The sequence below is a fragment of the Asterias rubens genome, chromosome 12 (assembly GCF_902459465.1).
Source record: "Asterias rubens chromosome 12, eAstRub1.3, whole genome shotgun sequence".
NCBI classification, from domain to species: Eukaryota; Metazoa; Echinodermata; class Asteroidea; order Forcipulatida; family Asteriidae; genus Asterias; species Asterias rubens.
The window spans coordinates 7,756,591-7,783,621 of record NC_047073.1 but is presented as its reverse complement, the minus strand read 5'-3'; the positions used below and the strand labels follow the sequence as shown (position 1 = coordinate 7,783,621).

At 38.7% G+C, this 27,031-nt stretch overlaps 1 protein-coding gene across 1 annotated transcript in view; it reads right to left on the bottom strand.

Moving 5' to 3' along the window:
• LOC117297640 (proteasome adapter and scaffold protein ECM29-like) overlaps positions 1-23,766 on the bottom strand; it is a 36,307-nt gene extending 12,541 nt beyond the window's left edge. The window contains exons 1-29 of the mRNA XM_033780778.1: positions 23,733-23,766; positions 22,656-22,786; positions 21,627-21,743; positions 20,395-20,513; positions 19,545-19,700; positions 18,799-19,009; positions 18,543-18,640; positions 18,001-18,121; positions 16,756-16,872; positions 16,186-16,350; positions 15,605-15,654; positions 15,163-15,232; positions 14,342-14,464; positions 13,192-13,295; positions 12,516-12,681; positions 12,283-12,363; positions 9,620-9,910; positions 9,193-9,324; positions 7,999-8,185; positions 7,223-7,473; positions 6,867-6,968; positions 6,337-6,564; positions 5,736-5,850; positions 4,776-4,890; positions 3,962-4,030; positions 3,278-3,395; positions 2,676-2,846; positions 1,683-1,762; positions 1,093-1,198 (exon numbers count right to left, since the gene is read on the bottom strand). Of these exons, the coding sequence (XP_033636669.1) occupies positions 1,093-1,198; positions 1,683-1,762; positions 2,676-2,846; positions 3,278-3,395; positions 3,962-4,030; positions 4,776-4,890; positions 5,736-5,850; positions 6,337-6,564; positions 6,867-6,968; positions 7,223-7,473; positions 7,999-8,185; positions 9,193-9,324; positions 9,620-9,910; positions 12,283-12,363; positions 12,516-12,681; positions 13,192-13,295; positions 14,342-14,464; positions 15,163-15,232; positions 15,605-15,654; positions 16,186-16,350; positions 16,756-16,872; positions 18,001-18,121; positions 18,543-18,640; positions 18,799-19,009; positions 19,545-19,700; positions 20,395-20,513; positions 21,627-21,743; positions 22,656-22,786; positions 23,733-23,754 (3,816 nt within the window). The 5' untranslated portion in view covers positions 23,755-23,766. The remainder of the gene's footprint in view (positions 1-1,092; positions 1,199-1,682; positions 1,763-2,675; positions 2,847-3,277; positions 3,396-3,961; positions 4,031-4,775; positions 4,891-5,735; positions 5,851-6,336; positions 6,565-6,866; positions 6,969-7,222; positions 7,474-7,998; positions 8,186-9,192; positions 9,325-9,619; positions 9,911-12,282; positions 12,364-12,515; positions 12,682-13,191; positions 13,296-14,341; positions 14,465-15,162; positions 15,233-15,604; positions 15,655-16,185; positions 16,351-16,755; positions 16,873-18,000; positions 18,122-18,542; positions 18,641-18,798; positions 19,010-19,544; positions 19,701-20,394; positions 20,514-21,626; positions 21,744-22,655; positions 22,787-23,732) is intronic.
• Between the last annotated feature and the right edge of the window lie 3,265 nt (positions 23,767-27,031).

Here is a 27,031-nt window from a genome sequence, read left to right as displayed (position 1 = left end):
ATATTATTTCAAACCCTAAACCTTTGCCATTCTAGAGCAGAAAGGCTATAAGCAGTCCGTATTCTATACTTAAGCTAATGGTTTTCAGTATCACTGATGCAAATTTACCATCCATTTAATTTTTTTTACAAAAATAGTCTACATCAATAACTGTCATCTGTTTAACCTCCACCAAGCTGCTCTGGGCAGCTGGTGAACACCAAACTTAATCCAAAAGTCAACATGTTAAGCCACGTTTGCATTGGACTTTTTGGGTCTGATAACTTACAGGCCCGATAAGTTTAAAGCTGTTCGCACTTGGATTAACTCATGTCTGGTAATTTACCAGGGGCTTTTCTCAAACCTCGGCTTTGGCTCCGAGCGCTGCATACTAAGAAGAAACACAGCTATGCATTTAACGGGATTTTTTGGAGCAGTGCGTATTGCATGCATTGGTTCAAACATCAGCAGACCTTTTAGACATGTTAGATAGCAGTCATGTTACAGTATTGTTAAGTTATCGAATTGGTGTGTTCGCATTGGACTTCTTGTCCCTGTAAAGTTAACATTGTTAAGTCACCGGGGCTCCAATCGGCCTGTTAAGTTAACAGCGCCGTGGCGGTAACTTACCACTTACCGGCTGTTCGCACTTCCGACTTAAAGGAACACGTTGCCTTGGATTGGACGAGTTGGTCTATAAAAAGATTTTGTAACTGTTTGTTATGAAATGCATATGGGTAGAAAGATGTGGTAAAAGTAGAATACAATAAAACCCTACACAAATATGCCTCGAAATTGCGTGGTTTTCCTTTTACCTCGTCGACTAACACGGTCGGCCATTTATGGGAGTAAAGTTTTTGACTCCCATAAATGGCCGACCCTGTTATTTCACAAAGTAAAAGAAAAACCACGCAATTTTGAGGCAAACTTGTGTGGATCATTGTATTCTACTTTTAACACATCTTTCTAATCATATGCATTTTTTAACAAACGGTTACAAACGCATTTTTATAGACCAACCCGTCCGATCCAAGGCAATGTGTTCCTTAAATAAACTTGCGGCGGTAAATTAACCATTTTAAGTCCAATGTAAAAATCGCTTTAGTTGTATACCTTGATATCATCCAATACTTTGAGACAACTCTCCCATAATGCTGGCATGAAATCCACGATACCGTCAACATTCCTTCCGCGTAGTAAATCACTCAACGCCAAACAACTGTCAACAAAGCAATCACCACATGTAGTGAGCATTGAACTGTTTCTGTATTAAAGATCTTACTGACAAAATTGTTGGTCAATCAATATATTATTTGTCAATGCAAACAGTCAACAAATGTATTATTAGCAAAATATCCAACTGTTTCCCTTGAGAACTTAAAGACAAATTGTTGATAAATCAATATGTTTAACTGATTATTAGCAAAAAATATCAAACAGTTTCTCCATTTATTACATCTTTTTGCCTGGTGCATGTTTTCCTCCATCCTACAATCTAGACTGTTTCTGAGCTATTTTCATCTTAAATGTAGCCCCTTGCCAGGGGTCGCCGCCCCCTTACCAAGAGTGCTTTTTAGCCTTGTTTGGGGTGAACTTGTAAACAAAAAAGAAAGAACAAAAAACCCAATCCTACATTGAAAGAAAGCGGCATGTACAAATATTGAATTTACTGGAAATTCTGGACAAAGCTGTTGTTTTCGTACCTTGATTCTCTATTCCTCCAGGCATGATGGGTAAGATGATGCAACAGATCCTCCACAATCTCCTTCAGATACGTATCCACCTGAGAGAGTGATTTTAGGGAAAAAAAAGAAGAAAAACTAGGAATTGAGTGTTTGTACCAATGTCTCCTTCAGATACATATCCATCTGAGAGAATGACAATAAAAGAAAACAAAAAGTAAAAATAAGAGTGTTGTTTGTTTAGATGATCTTCCTGTCAAGCGAACTCGGCAAAATCAAACAAGGGGAAATAAACACTACGCTGGCAACAGCTAATCTCTCTTATACAACAATTAGTTTAAAGTCTATGTTTATGAATTGCACTAATCAAGAAGATCTGATTCAGTAACTAGACGACAATACTTATTCTAGTCATTGTGATATCAGCGGGTAGCTTGGATCTGATTCAGTAACTAGACGACAATACTTATTCTAGTTATTGTGATATCAGCGGGTAGCTTGGATCTGATTCAGTAACTAGACGACAATACTTATTCTAGTTATTGTGATATCAGCGGGTAGCTTGGATCTCATTCAGTAACTAGACGACAATACTTATTCTAGTCATTGTGATATCAGCGGGTAACTTGGATCTGATTCAGTAACTAGACGACAACACTTATTCTAGTCATTGCGATATCAGCGGGTAGCTTGGATCTGATTCAGTAACTAGACGACAATACTGATTCTAGTCATTGTGATATCAGCGGGTAGCTTGGATCTGATTCAGTAACTAGACGACAATACTTATTCTCGTCATTGTGATATCAGCGGGTAGCTTGGATCTGATTCAGTAACTAGACGACAATACTTATTCTAGTCATTGTGATATCAGCGGGTAGCTTGAAATCTGATTGCGTAACTAGATGACAATATTTATTCTAGTCATTGTGATATCAGCGGGTAGCTTGCTACTTTTCTCTAGTCACCGTCATAATGTTGGACGTATTGTGGGAAGTTAAACGTTTAACTTACCACATTCTTATTGTCTTTGACTAGTGCGCTCCAGATGCTGGACATGGCTTGGCGAACGGGACCACTCGGATCGTACTGATACCTATAGAGCCTGGGTACCAGTTTAGGTAAATAGGGAGCTAACTGGTCCCCTGCATGAGCAGCGATTGAGCTGAAACCAAATGCAGCACCCTGCGGGAAACAAAAGAACGGAAAATATTTTCTTCAAACCTTGGACTTATTTTCAAAACCATTAGTTTCACTATGGTACACAACCCTTATTATAACAGCTCACAAACATTCTGCTATTTGATTGGTTCAGAGCATACCACATGGTTTGTCTTCTTCTAGGCACAATATGTGTATTTGGTGTTATCTTTTACTCGTGCTATGGTGATCCCCGGAGCTTTCTTTTTTACTTTGGATTTGCCTCGGAAAAATAGAAAGCGCCGACGATCACCTCGAACGTCGTAGTTTTAACCATAGCACTCAAAGCAATCACTGTTTGTATATTAGCACATTGCTAACCTAAATGCTAGCATAATTCCTTTAATACTTGTTTAATTTTTTTTTTTCAATTACTTTTTTAACTTTTAACATTTTTAAAGTATCTTCTTTCTTACCTTTCGTGAATTCCACATTGCGTTGTGATTGGCTAAATGCATAAATTTATAGATGAGATCTGGTTGGTTGAGATCACTGGCCAATGAGCACAGCTCCTTGTATGTCGAAAGACTCCCACTGCAAATAAAAAAATTATGACAATTCAATTTGTTTCCACAATTTTTGAAATATATGGTGGGTTGCCATGTAAACCTCATTTATTCTTAAAATGTAACACATCATAGATAAGTATTGTTTGAAGCTTTGCATGGTGTGGAGAAATAAAAAGAAACTATAAATAAATAGTAAACTTGCGGGAACAACCATGTGTAAATTCTCCTGAAGACGAGCAGAGTATACTGATCGAAACGTCGAGACCCAACCGGTTCTTTTCAGAGCCAACACTCACCCTAAGAGATTTACACATGGTTGTACCCGCAAGTTTACTATTTAGTTATAGTTTCTTCTTACATCATAGATAGATTCAGTTTTGTCATTGGTTTATAGCATGTCACATGATATCTCATTTTACAAAGCATGTAAATGTTACAATTTATACCCATAGTAAAAATATAGCATACTATACCCTTAGCAACCATAGCACCTAAAGAAGTCAATATTTGTATAACTCTTGGGGCCTCCCCAGGGCTGTGATCCCTGGGGATAAGTGATACAGTGTGAAAAGGGTTGATGTTTTCACTTACCCTGATGGATTGCTCCCTAATGATCCATCAGAAAACAGCTTTGTGTCTTCAGTAACTGTCTGTTTAGCTCTGAAAATAGAAAAGTATCAAGTACTCGGTAACATACAAACACTTGCATTTATATGTGACTTGCACAAGAGAAAGTATACTATAAGTCATCACACAAGTGCGAGTGGAATACGGAAAAATATAGCGCTTCTGCGTCCCATATCCAACGAGGCCGAAGCAAACTTGGCGCGTGACATAGAACACACAAGACGCAGGTAGTGTTATTAGCCGTGCAATAAAGGTTTTTATCACCACTCCATTCTGCGAATCTGATTGGAGGATTAGGGCGTACTTGAAGATAAAGTTGGTAACCACTCATCAAATTCATGGCAATAAAAAATTGGTTAGAAGTACAGCAGCTTTGGATATTATAAAAGATGTTGAGAATCATTTCACTTCCAAGTAATGGGATTAAGAAGATATTATCTTTTATACCCCAAATTTGAACTTGAGAAACGTATCTGCCAGAAAGGTTTGAAGTCAATTCTAAGTTATTAGCAAACATTCTCTCAGATATTTCAAGTGCAAAATGAAGGTACGAAGCCTGCTTACATACATTTATCTTTGGTTTTAAAGGCCCTACTCTGCACACTGGGGTGTTCCATGTGGTTTTATCTTCATTTTCTTACAAATTTGATCCAAGTTATAAAATATATTAATAACAAAAACAAACAATTTGGTGGGATCTAAAAAAAAAACCAGAATTCCGGTTCAAAATAAAGAAAACACATCCCTGCTAAATTAAAAACATATTGGCAGAACCCACCTTTTTCCTGTCATGAGTGCCTCTACCAAGACGGATACAAGCGCTGTCCTCCGATCTGGTGTACTCTGCTCATATACAAGGCTCAGACCTTTAGACGCAACGTCTTGAGTCAGTTCTAAACAAAATTAAAACAAATAATACAAAATTGAGATTCATCTTCTATGATGTTTTTATTTAAAAAGAAATCTGACTGGACACCATCTCCAAAGATTGTTCTCTGCTTAAAGATTATACAAATATTAACAATAACTAGTTCTTATCCAGTGCATTTTACAATAACGTATCAATGCGCTTTACACTAGTAGTACCCTGGTCATTAGGCCAATAACATTCCTGTAATTTTTTTCTCAGCTCCCTGGAAAGTATACAGCCAAGGGCTGTCGTGGCCATTCAAAGGTTTTTGTTAAACACAATATCAACTCTGTATATTTGGTTTGCAGTAACACACAATGTGTGTATCTACTGGCCAGGTAGAGTTTGTTCTTAGAGAACTGTCTTGCTTTATTCTACTACCGCGGAGTAGATTGTTCTGGGTTCGGGTTCGGGAGACTTCTCAGTTCTGAAAAGAACTATTACCTGGGTGGATGGTATAGAAAATAGGCTGGGACTACTACTTAAGCTTATAGGATCGTGATTAACTGTACTACCGCGGAGTCAGTTCTTAATGTTTCGACTAGCCTGCTCTAGTCATCGTCAGCAGACTCTATTTATACCCCCTGGGTGAAGAGAAGCAATTATCGTAAAGCATCATCCGCAAGGACACAAGTATTATAACCAGGATTCAAACTCACACTCTGATGACTTAACAACCAGAACTTAGATTGATGCTCTAAACCACTCAGCCATGACATCCAACCAGACATTTTCGCAGAGCAACATAATCAAATACCATCCTCAAATTAAAGTCAAATGCACAAATGGCTTATTGACCGCAAGAACTTCCAAGTACATCCTCCTTACCTTCTCGTTCAGACAGAAAGTTGACAAACGCCTGCTGAATGTCCTGCATCCTCTTCTGTGTCGCCAGCGAACTGCCGCATTGCTGGACGATAGACAGCAGCCAGATGCAAACAGCCTAAGGAAAGAATATGTTTAAAAAAAATAAAAATGTTTTAAACAGGCAGACTTCAGCCGTGGTATTTCTAATCAGCAGCATGTGTCCTCAAGAAAGACATTTTTGCACAACCATTATTGCTACATCCTTTTGGTTGGACCAGGGGTTAATGATAAGAGGTTTTGATACGAGCTGAGCCCAATTTCATAGAGCTGCTTAAGCACAAAATTTTGCCTAAGCAAAAAAATCCTTGCTTAGTAAAATCAGATAACCGGCCAAGACTCCACTCAATTGTTATGCTAAGTAAACAACAGGTAAATACCAGTCACAAGCAATGTATATGGCATGAAGTTTTGGTCAGTAACATGTGTAAAATAAGCGAGCTATTTTCATGCTTTTTTTTTGCTTAAGCAGCTCTGTGAAATTGGCCCTAGCCCACAGTAGCAAGGCGGATACAGTGGTGCAATTCACCATTTGTTTCTCCCTCTCAAATCCCAAAGTCCTAACCTGTCTTCTGTGGGGGTTCTGATTGGTCACTTCCTCCTGGAGGATCCTGGTCAGTAACCACTCCAGCCAATCACGTCTCTCTCCTGATGCCCCCTCAGGAGATTGCACAGCCTCTGTACCATTGTTCTGCTCTTGAGTCCAGATGTCTCGACTCACTGGGGAAGCCGGGCCTAGGGCAGCGTGGCTGAGAGCGTTACCCACACTGAAGTGAAGCTCTACTTCTTTGATCTGTCAAGATTTTTTTTTTCCAATGTAATATATTAATTTTTTTCTGTACAAATATTTCTACAGTTGTAAACTAAGAGAGGTTTGCAGTAGTACTATGTGAAATCAAAATTAATAACAAGCAGACCCAAGCTGTGGTATTTTTAGCAGCAGCATGTGTCCTCAAAAAAGACATTTTTTAATAACAATTATTGCTTCGTCCTTTGGGTTGGCAGTGAAGTCGGGTGAGAATATGTTTTTTTGATACTGAATATTGAAAAAAGTATTTTTTATATTATTTTTTATATTGTAATATTATGACTTACACTGGCTGATTTAAGAAGTCCTTCTAAGACGTCTTGGGTGAATGGGAAGTCCCTCTCACCAATGGGAAGATGACCTAGACACGAAGCAGCTTGCTCTTTTACCTAGTCAACAACAACAACAACAACAACAACAAACATCAGTATTTTCAGTAGAGAAAATTAATTACAATCCTCTTGTTTCAGGCATGATGCTTGTAAACATAGTATAGCTTTCATAGCTTATTTCAGGCTATTGAAAAAAAAAAACATTTGCTGTATATTCCGTGGGTGAAAAAAATTGGAAACCAGATTAAAATAGGAATAATATCATGGCTGTCCATAATTTATTATGAAAAAATTCAAAAACGGCTTCCTACTTTTGTGGCCACTTTGGAAGACTGAAGCTTCTCCACAAGTTTTTGGACGACCAGTCTCTTTGTGAATGGCCCATCCTTGCTTGCAGACTTCCCTTTCTTGTCCTCTTTGGTATCATCCATCCCATTCGCAGCAGCACTCTGCTGGACCGTATCACCGTCAGGAAGAGGGAGAGCACCATTGCGAGTGATCTCACCGATGGCAATGCAAGCCGCAGTGCTGAGTAGAGGGTTGGTGTTATCTAAAGAGGAAGCTGTCAAGAGAGGTCACAAGAAAAAGAGCTTTAAAAAAAAACTCAAGCTTGCTGTTCAAAAACTTGACAATGTCTCTAGAAAGTTTTTAAAACTTCCAAAGTAATTTTTGTTGTTGCTCAAAATATGTCTGTCAAACTGAAATCCTGACTAGATAAAGTACAGACTACAAACATTTTCAATGGAAATGTCTATACAGGCAAACTGTCATGAAGCCATTAAGATAAGGACCTGTAAAAATACATGTCACATAGACTAATGAAATGACAAGCTGAGTAGTGTCGCTAGCAGGTCACTGAAATAGTTAAATGGCAAACCCTGGCAAAATCTTCAAACACTGATTAGTTTTCCTGATTTGTATCTTTTAAAGCACAATATGCATAACTTGTCAAGTTCCTAAAAAACAACCAGTGAGGGAAAAAAAAAACATTTTGAATTTAAACAAAAAATAAACAAAAGAAAAGAAAAAAGGAAGCAAAAGGAGTGCGTCTGGGAAAACAAATGTTTATGTATTTTGAAAGGTTTACCAATGATTTTGACAGCCTCTTCGATGGCAATGTGGAGTTGTACGACTGCTTTATCCTTGCTCTTCCCTGATACTCTGCCCGTGATCATTGCTTCGTCTTGTCTCTTGTCACGTGACAAGTATCGACCAACGATGAATCCCAATCCGAGCAAGCAGCCGTGCTTGTATTCAAACGACTGGACCTGGGACTGACAAAGTAAAATGACCAAATCAAAACCAAATTTTGAAGAAAATCTACAGGCCAGGTATAGAATATTCATTGGTGACTAACAAGGGTAAAGAACATAATTTGTTTAGGAACAAGTTGCCTTGGATCGGTCAAGTTGGTCTTTGAAAAGTGTTTGTAACCGTTTGTTATGAAATGCATTGGTTAGAAAGATGTTGTAAAAGTAGAATACAATGATCCACACAAATATGCCTTGAAATTGCACAGTTTTCCTTTTACATCAATGACTAACACGGTCGACTGTGTTAGTTCCCAAAGTAAAAGGAAAACCACGCAATTTCAAGGCAAGTTTGTTTGGGTCATTGTATTCTACTTTTAAATTAAACATCTTTCTAACCAATGCATTTTATAACGAACGATTACAAATGCTTTTCAAAGACCAACTCGACCAATCCAAGGCAACGTGTTCCTTTAACCTTTATGAAGCACTGTATGAAGCACTGTATTCAATTCAATATGACGTTTATTCCACACTCTTGTTAAAACAGTACATAGAAAGGTAACAAAATCAAGCACATAAATGATACCATATATATAATGTATTCTCAGTACTTTCCCCAAGCTCTTCAATCCCAAGGGATTCAATCCCACAAGCTTTGCACAGCTAGAGAAGCCTACAGCAGCTTTCTAAAGTACAAAGCATTTTACTTCAAAGTAATTGGTTATTTGAAAGGTAATTAATTTTTATGCCCCAAAATTTGTATATTCTTTTAAAAAGAAGCGTTAATGTGAGCAACTTTATATTCAGATTGTGCATTCCAATTACAAATCTTTCTTCTTGCGTGGACATAATCGCTCCGGATTTTGGGGGATACCTAAAAAAACACAAACACCTTTTGAAATGAAATTTCCCCATGTTAGTTCTATTAAATACACCTACATTATTTACATAAGATCAAAACAATTGAACGGTTGAAAAAAAACTAAAGGTATACTTTGTCTTTAAGATTTTCTATTAAACTTTCTCACCTGATCTTTGACTATTTTTGAGCATTCCTTGATGTTTTCAATCAGCGTCTCTGTACTGCAAGCGTCGCACACGATACCATACAGCTGGGCAGCACTGGTTCGAAGATCCTCACGGTTACCATTCACAAAGTTCTAGTTCAAAATAAGTAACAAATCGTCGGCTAAGTGTCATAAGGCTGTAAATTGCAATTTCATATCAAAAATTATCAAAAGGGCATTAACGGATGTGCATAACATTGTTAAGAGTAAAAATATTAATGCGAATGATGTTATACATGGTATTAAGATGTCAGGGTGGGAAACTTCCTGAAAGGCAATAGCTTTCGAGAAAATTAGTAGAACTTTTAAGTTCTTAAAAGAACCAATTCTGAAAATTGTTCAAAAAACCAAGAGGCCGATAGTTTTGTGGACAGCATCATGGACATACCTTGATCCACGTGAGTTTATCCTCAAACTGTTTGGCAAGTCTTCCTGTCGCTATGGCAACAACTTCCAGGAGACATTTCATGACATCACATGATGCCACCGTGTTAAGAAGCTCCTGTATGAGACGGATGTAGACCAATAATGGACTCGCAATGCTCATTCCTGATTGGTTCAGTAGCTGGTTGACATGGCGACTAGCCATTGGCGCCTTGGGGCCGAGGTCAAAGAGTGCCTCTGGATTGACGTGTATACCGGCATCATAAAGCAAACAAGATCGTAGGTACAATATCACCTTCAAAGAGAGTCACATATTTTTATTTTGTTTAACAACATTAATAATAATACTAATTATAATAGAGGCTTCTAATAAAGCTGGCATAAATCCATCAGGCAGTGAAGCTCATGGTATACAATCGAGCACAATTGATCTAGCCAATAAGCCTTTTTGAGGTATGGCAGACACAATGCTACAACACTGTAAAGTTGTGGTAAATTTGTGCATATTGACCATAGAAATAGAATGTATGTTATTCAGTGAAGTGCGCATTTTAGGCGACGCGGCGTTTACACAGAAACCTAATGACCACCAACATGGTGAATGTGGCATCAGTCGCGGCGTGTGACGCGCGCGTATCACGTCCGCCATACGTCAAAAAGGCTTATGGTATTACATTGAACACTTTTATTTAGTTAATGACATACATACCATTGATAACCATTCAATACCGTTGATCACATCAATGACCAGTATACCATGCAATACTATTTGTTTAGTCAGGGGTATACCATTTAACACCACTTGTGCCAATGGTATACCATTGAACACCATTGGTCTAGCCAATGGTATACCATTGAACACCATTGGTCTAGCCAATGGTATACCATTGAACACCATTGGTCTAGCCAATGGTATACCATTGAACACCATTGGTCTAGCCAATGGTATGCCATTGAACACCATTGGTCTAGCCAATGGTATACCATTGAACACCATTGGTCTAGCCAATGGTATACCATTGAACACCATTGGTCTAGCCAATGGTATACCATTGAACACCATTGGTCTAGCCAATGGTATACCATTGAACACCATTGGTCTAGCCAATGGTATGCCATTGAACACCATTGGTCTAGCCAATGGTATACCATTGAACACCATAGGTCTAGCCAATGGTATACCATTGAACACCATTGGTCTAGCCAATGGTATACCATTGAACACCATTGGTCTAGCCAATGGTATTGCATTGAACACCATTGGTCTAGCCAATGGTATGCCATTGAACACCATTGGTCTAGCCAATGGTATACCATTGAACACCATTGGTCTAGCCAATGGTATACCATTGAACACCATTGGTCTAGCCATTGGTATACCATTGAACACCATTGGTCTAGCCAATGGTATACCATTGAACACCATTGGTCTAGCCAATGGTACATGCATGCCATTGAACACCATTGGTCTAGCCAATGGTATACCATTGAACACCAGTTATTTAGTTAATGGTTTACCATTCAGTACCATTGATAACATCAATGGTAAGCCATTCAACTCCATTGGTTTAGTCAATGGTATACCATTCAATTCCATTGGTTTAGTCAATGGTATACCATTCAATTTCATTGGCTCTGCCATTGGTACACGTATATACGTGTACCAATGGCAGAGCCAATGGAATTGCCCTGGAAGTGGTATTTTGTCAAAATAAAGCTTTTGTCACTATTGTGTTTTGATGAGTGGAATGTGAATAAACAGTTAACTAAGGTTCTAAAAAATTAGTTCTTATCTTATTTACAAATTAATTTTAAGAGTAGGCCCCGACCCGAGAGGGCGCTGTTCGTGACGTCAATCGAGTCGCGATATTTTTGAAGAGAAAATGCTGCACAGCGCTGAAAAAGACGTCAGACTGGACCACTAGGCACTATTACTCTTGTGAGTCTGACCAGCCATGCAGACTGACCCCATCTTTAGCATACAGCAGCAATACACTTGGTGGGAATTGCCGGAAAAATGCAAGAAAACAACTTTTTCGAAACGTACAAACTCAATGACTTGGACTTGCATGTACTTTGCACGTGTGTTTACTCTACGCATCAAAGCAAAGTCTGCCTCGATTGCTAAAGGGGTAGGCGGAGTCAACCCCCAAACAACTTTAACTATTTTTTTAACATATAAATCGTGACAAACAATTACTAAAACAGTTGTTTTATTGTTACTTAACATATACTCTTATGTTTGAAAAACAAATCTATTTCCAGGTGACTTTAACCTCTACCAATGCAGGAACCCATTTATACTCCCGGGTGAAGGGAGTCAATTATAGTAAAGCATCTAGCTCAAGGATACAAGTGTTTGGACAAATGAGAAGGATCGAGTGTTATTGGGTTGAAGCTGAGAATTAATCTGCAACAAATTTGTATCTCCCGCCCTATATTTATTTTGGTATCTGACGGTTACAATGGTCAACTGTTGTGGCAACAAATACATAGTAAAATCAAGGATGCCACAGAACGCTTTCTTAACTAATCTATTGACAAGGACAAATATGTGAGTTATATCAACGCATTTAATAGATGTACGGGGATACAGAATATTAATTTTGATTAAAACCAAAAATAATACATCAATGCAAATGAGTTATTAAATGTTCAAGTAATTACCTGATTGAACGTAGATGGCTTGAAGGGCATGTGGGTGTTCCCTGATACATAACGCGAGGAACTTTTCACTCTCTTGGATGCCTGAAAACAAAAAGGGGAGAAAATAGGAGCAGTGAACGATAAAGTCTACACAGTTCAAAATCACCCCTCCTACTGTCTGACCATTCAACACCATCCATACAGTTTTGAATGATAGTATCTATACATTATGCCAGCCTGCAATACAATCTCACCATTTCACTGATGTAGAGTACCATCTCAGGGAAAGCAGGAACTAGTGCCTTACTGTTACTAGCTCCACTCATAGGTTCCTCACTAGCATCATCTGACTGTTCCCTCAGAGACTCCTCACTAGGTATTCTCAGCCCTTTCACTGCCTCGTTCTGAATATCTTCCTTCCTGAAATACAAATATTAAAGGGTTCATTACATCAATGGTTTTCTACTCCGCGGAAGTAGAATTTTAAGCAAGACACGTTTTTAAAAGAACATAATCTACCTGGCAAGTAGATACACACATGGTGTTACTGCAAACCAAATATATATTGATACCTCACCATGCAATGCCTCAATATTATTTAATAAAAAAAGCTGTAAAATTGTTTTCTTCTTTTTTCGTCTTATTAAAAATACATATTGGTTTGCGGTAACACTGTGTGTGTATCTACTTGCCAGGTAGAGTTTGTTCTTTGAGAACTGTCTTGCTTTATTCTACTGCCGCGGAGTTCAGGGGTTCAGGAGACTTCTCAGTTCTGAAAAAAACTGTCCTGCTTTTTAACTATTAACAGGGCGGATGGTATAGAAAATAGACTGGGACTACTACTTTAGCTTATAGGATCGTGATTAACACAAAATATATATTGATACCTCACCATGCAATGCCTCAAATCCTTTTTAATGTGTTACTTACTCATCTCCAGAAGCTAGCAGCAATGCATAGCGTGATGCTATGTGGTTGCCAGGAAACACTATACTCGCATACTGAACAGCTACAAGACGAGCCTGGGGTTCAGACTGTGAACATAAATACAATGCATTGTAAGTTGAGAATGGTGCCCCATACAAAGAATTGCATCCAAATATCAAACAGTACATTGTTATCATTGCAAGTACATGGAGAAGCCTCCTCAAATTGCGTATTTTATCAATTATGCTAAAATGATGGGGAGAGCTGAATTTTATATTGCCAACAAAAGATATAAACTAGATGTATTTTGTGCTTTTCCTTGGTTTGACACACTTCTTCCCTTTTGTTATATCTCACAATTATTATTATTGTGAAATGGTTTATTATTAATGTTTTATTGTCAAATGTAAAATAAAATTGTACAGTGAAATGCATTTTGGTTTTGCGTGTCTGAAAATATGTTGTATAAAAATACACACTGAAAATTTACCATTTATACAAAAATACATCGAATATATAAGTATTATGAAAAGTATAATAATATACAAGCGAAATACGAACGATAAAAACAGCACGATTGAATTCCAATCAGAAAAAGACATTTGATTAAGAGTACAGACAGCTGTGGGATAAAAACTCTACAAAGTGCAATTAGAACATTATGGCTATTTATTTCGTTTCATGTTGATTTCTAATTCTTATTTAAATTGTCACTGCTTTGATGCATAAAAATAAAATAAAAGGAAACAAATATCAACGCCCTTTCAATCCTAACTCTTAGGTAGCGTCTCTTAACTCTTAAGTCAGAAAGTCAAATTGTAGCTAACCAGAATACTTAGTATTCTAGTTGGCGTACAAAGACTGGTCCTTTCATTTGTTTTCATTATTTATCAATTTCACAGGTAAAAATTCAAGTACAGACAATAAGAACAGTAAAGAAAACAAAAACATGCACATACAATTAGGAGAGAAAAAAAAAAACCCAAAAAACAAAAACTGCACCAATGGTTGAGTATTCAAGTCAAATAAGATGCAATTTGTTTTCCATACTTCCATAAAAAAAATCATGATATCATGATAAGCGTAATATGTTCTCTCTAAGCCAGTGCTTACTGGAACAGCATCCCCTCTCTCAGTGGGTCTGGTACCTTACCTTCTCAATGTTACTCATGATGAGGCTCTGCATGATTTGTACATTTGGTCCTTCCAGGTTCCTGAATGCCTGCGCCATCATAGAGAGAGACTCCTGCACATGCATTCGAATATTCGCATCTTCCTGAATTAAGAGAACAAAAATATTCGCTATTAAAGGATTTGGGTACTTTTTGTAACACAAAACACGATGTCCACAGATTTATATTAAACTTTACACCGCTTGAAGTTAATGATAGTAGACAGCTTACCTTAAAATAAGACTTGCTGAGGTGCTGTAGTTTTTGAGAAATGACTAAAACAATGTCACACAAAAAAGTTTCACATGCTTTAATAATTTTCGCCTCCTGAGACGAAAATTATTTTTGGTGTCTTGTTTTACTCATTTCTAAAAAACTACGGCACCTCAGCTAGTAATAATTCAAGGAAAGCTTTCTACCATCATTATCTTCAAACTGTGTGAGTTTAATGTAAATCTGTGAGCATTGTGTTTTGTGTCCTACAAAAAGTTCCCAGACCCTTTAAAACCACAATACTTCTCAACACTTTCCCTGGATAACTTGTGGATAGACTACTCAACAGTTGACTATCCAACCTGCAAGATATCCCTAAGGAGTTCAAATAAGCCCCTTTCACACTACTGTATTCCCCGGGTTTGCCCCCTAGGAATAACGGCTGGCCTTCTCACACTTTGATCGCTTTACTCAGGGGAAGTAGAAAATAAAGCGAGACAAGTTCTCAAAAGAACATAATCTACCCAGCAAGTAGATATACACATGGTGTAACCATAAACAAAATATACATTGAATTACTCAAACTTACAGTAGACAAGGCGTCAAAGAACTGTTGCAAAAGTGCCATGTCAAACTTGTTTGACAGCTGTGGTAGACGTCTGGAGAAAAAAAGGGAAAGACATTTGAATGTCTGCTAAATATGAGTTATATTTTAGTGGTTCATGATTTGAACAAAAAATATGACGGGAACACCAAAAAGGGTACCAGTTTAGGTTCAAGGGCACCAGTTCACAAAGTCAAAGTTAAAAGTCACAGATTTTAAATGCCTGTTTATAGAGGTGAGTTTTGAGCTGTCGCTTGAAGACTGAAGGATTGTTCTGTTTTCCGAGGTCAAGCGGCAGTGAGTTCGATAGACGAGGTGCAATAGGGTCTTACATATCTACCAATAAGGTACTCAAGGCACTAGGGCAAAGATTTCTCCACCATTTTCTTAATGGACCATTTTATTCCAAAGTTATCCTTTAACTTACCTTGATAATTTTCCAACCGCAACGTAAGCCAGACCTCGTAACTGGGCGCTCTGAGTACAAAACGAAAAACAAATGCAATAATATTAAAAAAACGTAGCTGGAAAAAAAAAACATCTTCCATATTATCTGGAGGTTTTATTGAAGTTAAGGTTATTTACATCATTGGTTTTTGAAACAGTAAATTCGTTTCACTCCTGTTGTTTTCAATAAACCACTGATACAAGTTGCTGCTGACAAAAGTCGCCAATTTCACTGACTTGTGACTGGACTTGACTTGAGGAAAAATTACTGGAGACTTGACTTGACTTGCGCCAAAATGACTTTTAAATAAGTTGGATCAAACGTTAATAGGTATATTGAAGTGATGGCATGTTCACCTTTTGGTAATTCCTGAAAATATAAATTTCAAGGAGCTTCTGGTAACAGTATCTTCAGCTGCGACATACTACAGTCGCTTTGTCAAACTACTGTCTTCCCTAGTCAAGTTTTGAATAATTCACTAGATTGCGGTGTCATGGCAAAGTTGTCTGTGCAAGTTCTGATGGCCGACAACAAAAATGATTCTAATTTGGACTACGTACATCTTTAGCTTCGGAGATGAGTTTCCCCATACCGGAGAGTAGAATAGGGCCCATAGGCTGCATGCGTGATGTGCTGCACGTATCACAGAGATGATGAACGAACTGAACGGCAAACGTCTTCAGCTTAGCATTGGTGTTATTGCCGTAGAGACAGTCAAAGATAACCTGTAACACAACGAAGGTCAAACAAATGACATGAAAATAACAAGGAAATATTTATAGAGCGCCTTATGCCAAGGCATCACGGCACCTCACAGATGATTAGCAGTAGCAAAAGTTTAACGTAAACAGCAAAAGTTAAGCCCCTCCCCCTAAGAAAAATAAGTCACAAGGGACAAGTCAGTTAAAATCTAACAGTAAAAAATACACAAAGCCTAAAGAGACAGTACTTGATGTAGATTTTTTGTTTTTAAACTCAGCCAAGACTCAGTTAGCTGCAAAAGAAAATTGAAGACTGCTACTTTGTGTTAAAGTGTGATAAAGGGTGCTGGTCCTAACGAGAAACTACTAGTATTATACCTTGTGAAAGTATGTGGTTTCAGCAAATAGGAGGGCGAGTCCCAAGCTTACCTGGATACAAGCTGGAAACTGCTCTGCTGCTTCCCTAGACTTGAGGAAGAATGGGAAGATCTTGAGACGAACTCTGGTGCTAACCGGTAGACGACGGTCGTCTTGCTTGATGGCAGGCTGAAAATGTTAAGACAATGAGGAGACATCAATATAAACCACAAGGGAAACTGACTAGGTAAATTTTCAAATGATTTTGGGGGTTAAACAAAGAATTGAAAAAAAAGGGACGACGCCAACAAAGGGCTAGATAGATTAGGTGGTAGAGCAATGGCAAGCTAATCCAGAGGTCGTTGGTCCGAATCCCACTCTAGTCAATCCCACTCTGTTCAACCCAAAAAACCCAATGAGGAGACAGTACTGAACTGAAACTGGAGTGGATATTATTATTAAGACATGTCATTGCCAAAAGGCTCAAGCCAATATGGGTCATCAGGACGGTGTTTATGTCCAGTCTCATTGGCAGTAATCGACCGAGATTATTTCTATTCCCCCTGGACAGGATGCTAGTCCATCGCAGGTAACTTCCCAGCTCTCGCCGATACCCCTTTTGTACTCCTGCATGAAGACCAAGCAATTATGATAAAGAGCCTTGCTAAAGGATACAAGTGTCTCGACTGACCTGGCCAGAGTTCGAAGCAGGATGCGAACCCATATCTTTTTTTAAATCAGAACTTGAGTCCACCGCTCAAGACCGTTCGTAAGCAAGAAAATTGTCAGTAATATTTACCCCCCCACCCAATCATCCTCATCATCATCATTCTCTTGATCCATCAAGGTGGACGTAGAGCCGCCCAACCAATGCGTTCTGCTGCTGATTGCCACAGCTGCCCAGCCCAGGACTCGAAGTCCGCTTCCAGTTGGCCCACCCAGTTGCTGCGAGGTCGACCTCCTTGCCTCTTCCAGGCTGGGCAGGTGCGGAATCCTCCCCGTGCTGCGATGCACCCAATGCTAACCCACAATGTATGGCACATTGCGCATATTAGGAATGTGATAGGCTGTTTAAAAAATACCTGAACTGTGAGCTAAAAGCACGAAAGCTTGAGAGAGTTCGAAAATTTGTGAGGGCAAAGCCTACTTACATACACTTACCTTTGGTTTTAAAAACCCTACTCTCCAATTTTTGGTATTTTATATGGTTTTATCTTCATGTTTTTATGAGAGAAAAAAAATATTAACAAAAAATCATAAAAATAGGGGGAGGGGCAAAAAACAGAGAAATCACATCCCTGGTATATGAGTTTTTACCTGGCCTTTAATCACCACAGTTCCCTTGAATAAGCTGTAGAGTTTATTGACGATGGCTATATTATTCCAATTGACAACACCTTGCATCTTCCTGAGCTCAATGTCCGCAGCCGTGGCAACACTGAATGGAAACAAACAACAAGAAACATTTTTTAGAAAAGATAAAGTTCAGGGCATATTGTCTTGGTGCAACAAGGCTGTCAACGAGTCAATATTCTTCATTTAAAGGCATTGGACAGTATTGGTAATTACTCAAAAATAGCTCTGAAGTAATGGAGTTTTTGAGAAAGAGGTTATTTCTCACTCAGATACAAATTTGTGCAACAAGGGCGTTTTTTTTCTTTCATTATTCTTTTGCAATTGCAATGACCAATTGAGTACAATTTTTTACAGATTTGTTATTTTATGCGCATGTTGGGATACACTAAGTGGGAATACTGGTCCTTGACAATTACTAACGGTGTACAGTGCTGTAAACCAGCTCCAAGAAATTGGGCCTTAGTAAAATACACAAGTATTTGTCATTTAAGCGAAAAAATTACCTGTATCTGGTATCTGAGCAGGCCACGATGAGATGACACACAACGTCTTCTTCAGACAACACATCAGCAGCAAGGAAGTTAACAATACCCACTTTGCACTGCAAAAAGGATAAACACATCATTGCAATATGGTATATAACAGGGCTCTAATTCGGCAATAAGCAGAGCCATCAAACTGGGCCCTGTGCAGTTGAATGTTTCAAACGGTTGGTCAACTCGTTTGAAAAGAGTTGGAGGGTTTGATAGTTTGACTCACCTCTTCAATCGTGCTTGCTTCCAGAACCCCTTCTCCCAATACCCTTTTCAGTGCAGTGGCACTCAAACCCGGTGGTGTTGTCCAACCCGAAGCTGTGGCTGCAGCAGCACCAGCCCCACCTGCAGGTGCAGTTGTAGGTCTTGACGATGATGATGAGGCAGTCTGCTGCCCTCCAGTGGCAGTAGTGGGGCGTTCCTCAGCCTTGGATGTACTGGGTGGAAAAAAGAAATCCATAGTTGTTTAAAATCTGGACCAAACTTATTGGGGCTGCTTAAGCATGAACTGCACACACAATATGCTTACCTAAATAAGGTTACCAGCCAAAATACCATATCGCATGTACTACCTGTGGATGGTATCCTAATATCCTTTATTTTTGCTAAGCAGAAATGCAAGCATTATTTTCTGCTCCTAGCGACTTCATGAAACTGGAGCCCGGAGGAAATGTTTAACTTCTTAAAAAAAAAAAAATATTTGGGCTTAGGGAGTTCTGTGGGGAAAAAAAATCTTAACAAAGCACAGGTCCCAATTTCATGAAACCTTTAAGCACAAAAACTTGCTAAGCTCAGACAAATATTGCTTGGCAGAAACTGGTAACCAGCCAAAAGTCCATTTAGTTTGAACTATTGTGGCCGGTGCCCCACCCTTTATTTCCTTATCAAAGAAATTTGCTTAGCAGGATTTTCTGCTTAACAGCTTTATGGATTAGGGCCCGAGCCTGTCACAACACACTAATCCAAGCTCACCTGAACGTGTATGGTAAGAGTAGGTAGTCCAGCATGAAATCCAGTAGCATTTGTACTGTGATAGGCTTCTCGCTTAGACCAAAAACCACTTTTCTCTGAACTGGGTCCTTCGGGAGTTTCAGATGCGGCAGGGTCGGGATCAGCATCTGCAGCAGACTAAACGAGGAGGAGGCAAAAGAGTAAATTTTTGAGTTGGAAACAAGAAAGGTTGTGGATGGTGTTATAAAGGTGCACGCTTCATAAAGTGTTGTTGACTCAAGTTCATGACTTTGACTTGACTTGAGTTGCCAATTTCATTGAATTGCGACTTTACTTGAATTGGGGGAAAAATTACTGGCGACTTGACTTGGGGAAAAATGACTTGTGACTTGATTAGCGTAAAAATTACATGAGAGTTGAGAGCAGCCTGTAATAATAAATTTATGATATTATTGTTTAAAATAAATTGGGAAATATTGTAGTCTCAGGCGACGATGCTGCTGCCCGCGATCCCAATGTTTTTGAGTGCTCTTGTCGTAAGGTCAAACAATTAATCTGCACAGATATGTGGGTGCATGATTCATTGATTGAATTGATTAAAAAGCCATTAACAGATTTGTTTTATTGTATTAAAGTTTGTCACAACAGCATGGGAGTGGGCATATTTCATGATATTATATGACTTGACTTGACTTGCAAAAGTTTGACTTGTGACTTGACTTGAGCAACAATTACATTCTATTTGACTTGACTTGACTTTAAGCAAAGGTGAGTAGTGCTTTGACTTGACAATGACTATGATTACAACACTGCTTTCATACCATTTATCCAATGTGGAAATATTAATAACTTTGGACAGCTAGCTACTCACCATTCTTGCTGCAATATCGGTTTGCCTTCTATGCATTGAATAAGAGAGGGTGCCAACTCGGCCTGTTTCTCCAATGAAAGCCTAGGGTAGCCCATTTTCAGGTACAGTATGGTGAAGTTCTGCAAATATCAAAACCCAAGGAATTAACAATGTCATCAGATAAAATATTTTTTTTTACAGGGAAAAAAGACCGCCAACATATGGCTAGATAGCTTATTTGGTAGAACACGTAACTCCAAAGGTCGTTGGTTCAAATCCCGCTCTGGTTAAAGTTGCCTTTGTTCAACCCTAAATAGTTTTAAAGGAATATAAATAGACACCTTTCCTCTCTTTAAATATTCTTTATTTTTCTTGTGGCCTTTATAGCCTCATTTTTTTTAAAGGAAGAACAGGAAAGTGACTGATTTTCTGTCCAGGATCTTTTGCAAGCTCATTTGAGGGTTATTTTGATTGCGGCAAATGAAATGAGCAAAGCGTTACTTGTCACAATTTCAATGCTAGACATGTTCAGGCCTGGAATTACATGGATGTCATAATGGCGATAATGTTAGCCTTGGTGTTCCATCAAAAGTTTCCCATTGACTTTAACATGTTCCAATGAAAATTCCCTTTGCAAATTAATAATGGCCTTGCCCTCTCAAAGATAAAACAAGGAATAAAGTAGTAGCACTTAGATTAGTGGCAAGATGCAAGTAGTTAATTGAAGTGGTAGCTGTTGCTACGAAAGAGAAATTCAATTTTTATGTATAAGTTAGTTTTTTAAGGCATAGGAACTCTTTGGTAATTGTCAAAGACCAGTATTCTCACTTGGTGTATCCAAACATATGCATACAATAACAAATCTGTAACAATTTTGACTCAATTGATCATCAAAGTTGCAGGAGAATAACGAGAAAAAAACCCACCAATGTTGGACAAAGTGTATGTGTATTCAGATGCCTAATAAAAAGGGTCCAGGCCTGAAGTCTTTTAATGTTTGACTCTCAAAAACTATGTTACTTCAGAGGGAGCCGCTTCTTACAATGTTTTATACTATCAACAGCTCTCCATTGCTTGTCACCAAGAAAGTTTCTATGCTCACAACTATTTTTAGTAATTACCAGTAGTGTCCAGTGCTTTTAAGTGCTACAACTACCTTCCTTGTTTTTTCTTTCAGACTATACTAGCCTATTTTTTTATTTTTCTCTATAAGATAAAATTCTAGGCCTGGACGGTGATTCTATGATACTAACTGTAACAAACGTGACATTGGCAGGGTCTTGGTACTGCAGGAGTAGAACGTCCACAGGGATCTGCACCTTGGGTCGACTCTTAAGCCTCTTATTAATATGGACCAATAGCTCCAACACCTGGTGTGACAAAGTAAACATATAAAATCAGAACAATCCTTTGACAAAATTATAAACCAGGGCCTATTTCATAGAGATGCTCAGGCAGACAATATTGCTTAGTAATTTTCTGCTAAGCAAAAAAAAGCAGGAGACCAGTCGTAAATTGTACGTGTGATATGGTCGATTTCACAAAGAGTTAGGACTACTCCTAACTTTGGACTAGTCCCAGGAGATGTAAAAAACGTATGGCTAGACTCGAGATAAGACTAGTTTGATCTCTTTGTCACAGCTGTCCACAATACCAAACTCTTCCAAACTTAGGTTTAATCTTATTCATACGATTAAACCTAAGTTTGGAAGAGTTTGCTCGTCCTAAGTCATGACTTAGGACGAGTTAAGTTCTGTATCAAAAGCGCAGGACGCACTGAACCCATCTTAATCCTACTGTTTGTGAAATTGGCTGCTGGTAACCTTATTCTAGTGAGTGATGTTGTTATTCTTAGCTACTTTTTGTGCTTAAGCAGCTCTGTAAAATTGGGCCCTGAACTTTCGGGTCTGAAAGTAGAACCTCCAGAACTTTCGACATATTTTGTTGCTGAGAATGTACAGACTTGAGAATACTACAAAGTAATGTGAAACTAGAAGTTTATTTTTCTTTACTTATTTTTTTACTGACTATATCATTCTGGAATCTACAGATTGTTCACATCCGGTTTCAGATACAAATGATAACGTTGTAAAAAATAAACACGTGAAAAAGCTGGCAGAACAGTGTATTGACAATTTACACCAATCCCACTGGCTAGTCACTGACGAATGACAAACTTAAGTTTTAATCTTGACATGGTTACACTATTTAAAATGCCAGAAGTGAAACTGGGGAAAAAAATTGCCAAAAAGAATGAGATGGAGACGTTTTATGTAGCGGACCTTTTTTCGAACTCCTTCCTGGTTGCTACATAGTTTGAGAAGCACAGGAGGTAAAAATCGTGATGTTACATTCTGCAATTGCTCATCAGTCTCCGCTGAACCTACTCGAAGAAACACCCTCTCCAGCAGCTCTGTAAATTCAACGAGGAAATTGTCAGTCAATCAACTAAACATTTGTATTGCCCCTTAATCCAACGCTCATTGCTCATGGCGCCCACAGTAAGCTCTTGTAAACCGTAAACCGGTGAGATTTGAGTGATGTCTTAAAAGTATGTATTGTCTATTGAATTGACTATTGACATTGTAGTGTACTGAAGTGATTGTTTGATGTTGTTCAAAAATGTTATTGTTAGGAAGACTGTTCCATATCAATCCTGAGGGCCACAACAGCAAGAAGGTCGTACATTTGGGGCCTTTTTGTAACTGTATTGTTAAATTATTAAGTTAAATCAGTTTTTGGAAAAACTATCCAAACTGTTTATTAAAAGGTTGACATGCCTCGCATCACACTTGAAGATTTTGAAAGACAAGGGCAGTTTGCTACGATGAGCTGTGCACTGCAACAACTTAACAAAACATACAAAGCTTCTTACGGATGAAGGGATTGAACTTTGATTTTGAAGGGGATTCATAATTTTGTGCACATTTTTGATTAGTCAAGAGCTCACTGAGATTGAGAATCAAGAACACATTTAAGGTACCCACATTAATACGTTTACACCGTAGCAAATTTGTCTGCAACAGTAAGCATGGTAAGTAAGGACTTTAAAATACAATACAAAATTGCAATACAACTTACAAGCAGCGGTGCCAGCGATAGTGCTTTCTGAGATTTTTGTTTAGAAGACTGAGTTAGTCTACTCCATTGACTATATCAATCATTCATTCAATTGTCTTTGATCTATCGACTCGAGATAGAGTTTGATTTTAAATGCGCTAAAAAGCCTAATGCTAGGATAAGGCTGGTTATTGCACACGCCTAATTTCCAAATAAACAATATCACAGTCATTTCCTAAAAAATTAACAACATGGCCATTTAAAATAACTCAAAAGAATATGATTTTCTAAGTTCTTACCAAGTTCATCTTGAGCAGCCATCGTGCAAATTGAATAACGTGTGTAGAACCTATGCGGTGAAATATGCACCGTAATTTCGCTGGTGTTTGCAGATTGTGCAACACAATGATGATGCAGCATTTTCACTGGTTTCCAACTTTCTCCCTCCGAGAGTGTCAACGTCGTTTTCATCGACAGTTAGAGCTGTATCGTCCCCATACGTATAAGTAACAAACTGTCTTACACTCGTGAAAACAAGGTTATCAATACCTCCTCCTAAATACACATAGAAAACATGCAACACAGGGAGGTCCGGACCTGCAAGGGTATCGAGGTCGAGGGCGGTCCTACTACTTGCCGTCAACTCGCCGACTTGCCGTCAACTCGTCGTCAACTCATTTTCGTGCCGTCAACTCATTAAATTGACATGAATTTTTTGTCAATGGGGCACGGAAGTGTTTAGTCTGGGCTAAACTACATATTTCTCATGGTTTTTGGTAAAAATTCATTCACAAAAACGACTTTGTGTTGATAAAAAATAGACCAATCATTGACATCTTGGGCCAAGACTAATCAATGTGAAAAAGCAAGATTGAGTGTGGTGGGTGGGGAGCTGGAGCTCCCAGCCCCCACCACTGGCGGCGATTGGAGATCGTCGAAACAGTCAGGAAAAGAAGCAATATTGTTTATATATATATATATATAGTCAGTTTTCTTTGTTCAATCCAAAATCATTTAAAACAAATGTTCCCAGTCAGTTTCCCTTGTGGTTTATTATTTGATATCTGATATAAAAAAGTCGCATCCCCTTAAGGTGATCCCCTGTCTGCCGCTTCCCAGGTTGTATCGTTACCCGGGTGTGATCCCTGGCTACACGGCAGTTTGCGGTTTAATGGCTTCTGACAGGCACCCCCGAACAAAGATATTGACAAAATTGGGAGACCACCAACATAGGGCTAGATAGCTCAGTTGGTAGAGCGCCGGCACGTTAAACCGGAGGTCGTTGGTTCAAATCCCGCTCTAGTCAATTTTCTTTGTTCAATCCAAAATCATTTAAAACAAATGTTCCCAGTCAGTTTCCCTTGTGGTTTATTATTTGATATCTGATATAAAAAAGTCGCATCCCCTTAAGGTGATCCCCTGTCTGCCGCTTCCCAGGTTGTATCGTTACCCGGGTGTGATCCCTGGCTACACGGCAGTTTGCGGTTTAATGGCTTCTGACAGGCACCCCCGAACAAAGATATTGACAAAATTGGGAGACCACCAACATAGGGCTAGATAGCTCAGTTGGTAGAGCGCCGGCACGTTAAACCGGAGGTCGTTGGTTCAAATCCCGCTCTAGTCAATTTTCTTTGTTCAATCCAAAATCATTTAAAACAAATGTTCCCAGTCAGTTTCCCTTGTGGTTTATTATTTGATATCTGATATAAAAAAGTCGCATCCCCTTAAGGTGATCCCCTGTCTGCCGCTTCCCAGGTTGTATCGTTACCCGGATGTGATCCCTGGCTACACGGCAGTTTGCGGTTTAATGGCTTCTGACAGGCACCCCCGAACAAAGATATTGACAAAATTGGGAGACCACCAACATAGGGCTAGATAGCTCAGTTGGTAGAGCGCCGGCACGTTAAACCGGAGGTCGTTGGTTCAAATCCCGCTCTAGTCAATTTTTCTTTGTTGAATCCAAAATCATTTAAAAATGTACCCAGTCAGTTTCCCTTGTGGTTTATTATTTGATATCTCCGGATTGGACCGAAAGCTAAGGCCATCTACCCTATTCATTATATATATACATATATATATATATACTTTGTTTTACCAGTCATATCCCACACCCGGCCCGCCGATTATAATTGTTTCTCAGGTAGTCGATCTGTGCTGCTGTGTATTTTTATTTTTTTAATTAAACAGTGTTGGATTTCTTCCTCCATTGCTCTATGGTTCCCATCCCGCTTTAAATTCTAGCGTCAGAAAACAATAACGGCTTAGCTGTTATTTGGCATTGAAAGTTTTCACCGGCACCCGGCTCATCTCCCACCCTCACAGTGAAACAAGTGTTTTTTGTAAAGCCTTATTGTTTTAAATTGGCCTTTTACTAGCCCCATAAATCGGTCCAATCCACGGAGTGGATTGGACCGATTTATGGGGCTAGCCTTTTACTAATAGACACACATGAACACACGCACCACACAAGCGCCTCGGATTATGACAAACTTGAAAGAGCTTCGTCGGGTCGGCGCCATTTCGAAATCAATGTATTTCCCGCTGGAAGAAAACAATGACATTTTGGCGAGACCAAAAAAGCCCCAAACTATAGGTGTTTTTTTAAGAAGAAAAAGTCTCCTGCTCTATGTCGCCATCCAACCTCCAACTTCCTTTTTCCATGCGGGGTTCTGTAAATGTGCGCCCTCTATGTCCGTCAACAAAGTTTGAAACGTCTGTAAGTTTTTTATAAGGAGCCAAGAAGCCTCTGTCTTCTGTAGTTTTTTTTTGCAAGTACAATGTATATCGTAGGACGTCTTGTATTCAAAAGGCGACTCTGAAATCGATAAAAATCTGTTACCTCTTTCTTGCGCGCGATGAAAACTGTCCCATGGTTTGTTGCCAAGCAAACAAATCTCGATCCTCTCCTTTCTCCACTGCACTGGTCTTAGTTGCACTTGTAAATCCAAAAAGTGGTGGTGTTTTTAGGGTTACTGTTTATAACCAGTAGTGTTGTTGATCCGCGTTTGTGCGTGAAACCAGGCTTCCTGATTGTTCTCATAATTGTCCCACCCATATCGTTGACTCTCTCACTTGATTAACCCAGTAATAACTTGGGCTCGGTCGAAGTGTAACGTCGAAGATGCAAAATGTCACATTATTGTTTAAAATGTTCTGGGTCTATCTCTCAATCAGTTTTTTTTAGAATCGGAAAAAACAACTGGAAGCTTTTGAAAACTCCAGTGAACTGTTCCAAAAATGTGGTTTTCCCTCTAAATAAGAAAATAAGGATCTTAATTTGCAATACACCGTTTGTCAGGCTTTATATAAAACAAAGGAACTTGACACCGAGTCAAGTGCCCAGGTACTGCACGTCTATGGAACTCCTTGTTTTAGTATAAATTCATACATTCATATCCCCCAATTTGTTGTACTTTTTTACAGGATTCAAAATGTTTATTGTGTACTCTTTAACAAGACACATGAGTGGCTTTGACTTTTTATAGCCCTGTGTGGGACGAACTTATTCAACAGTGTTTTCAAATACACTTTGATTCAAATGTTTATCAAATCATAAAGTCACCTCATCAAGCATTAATATTTGTTACACATCTGTATT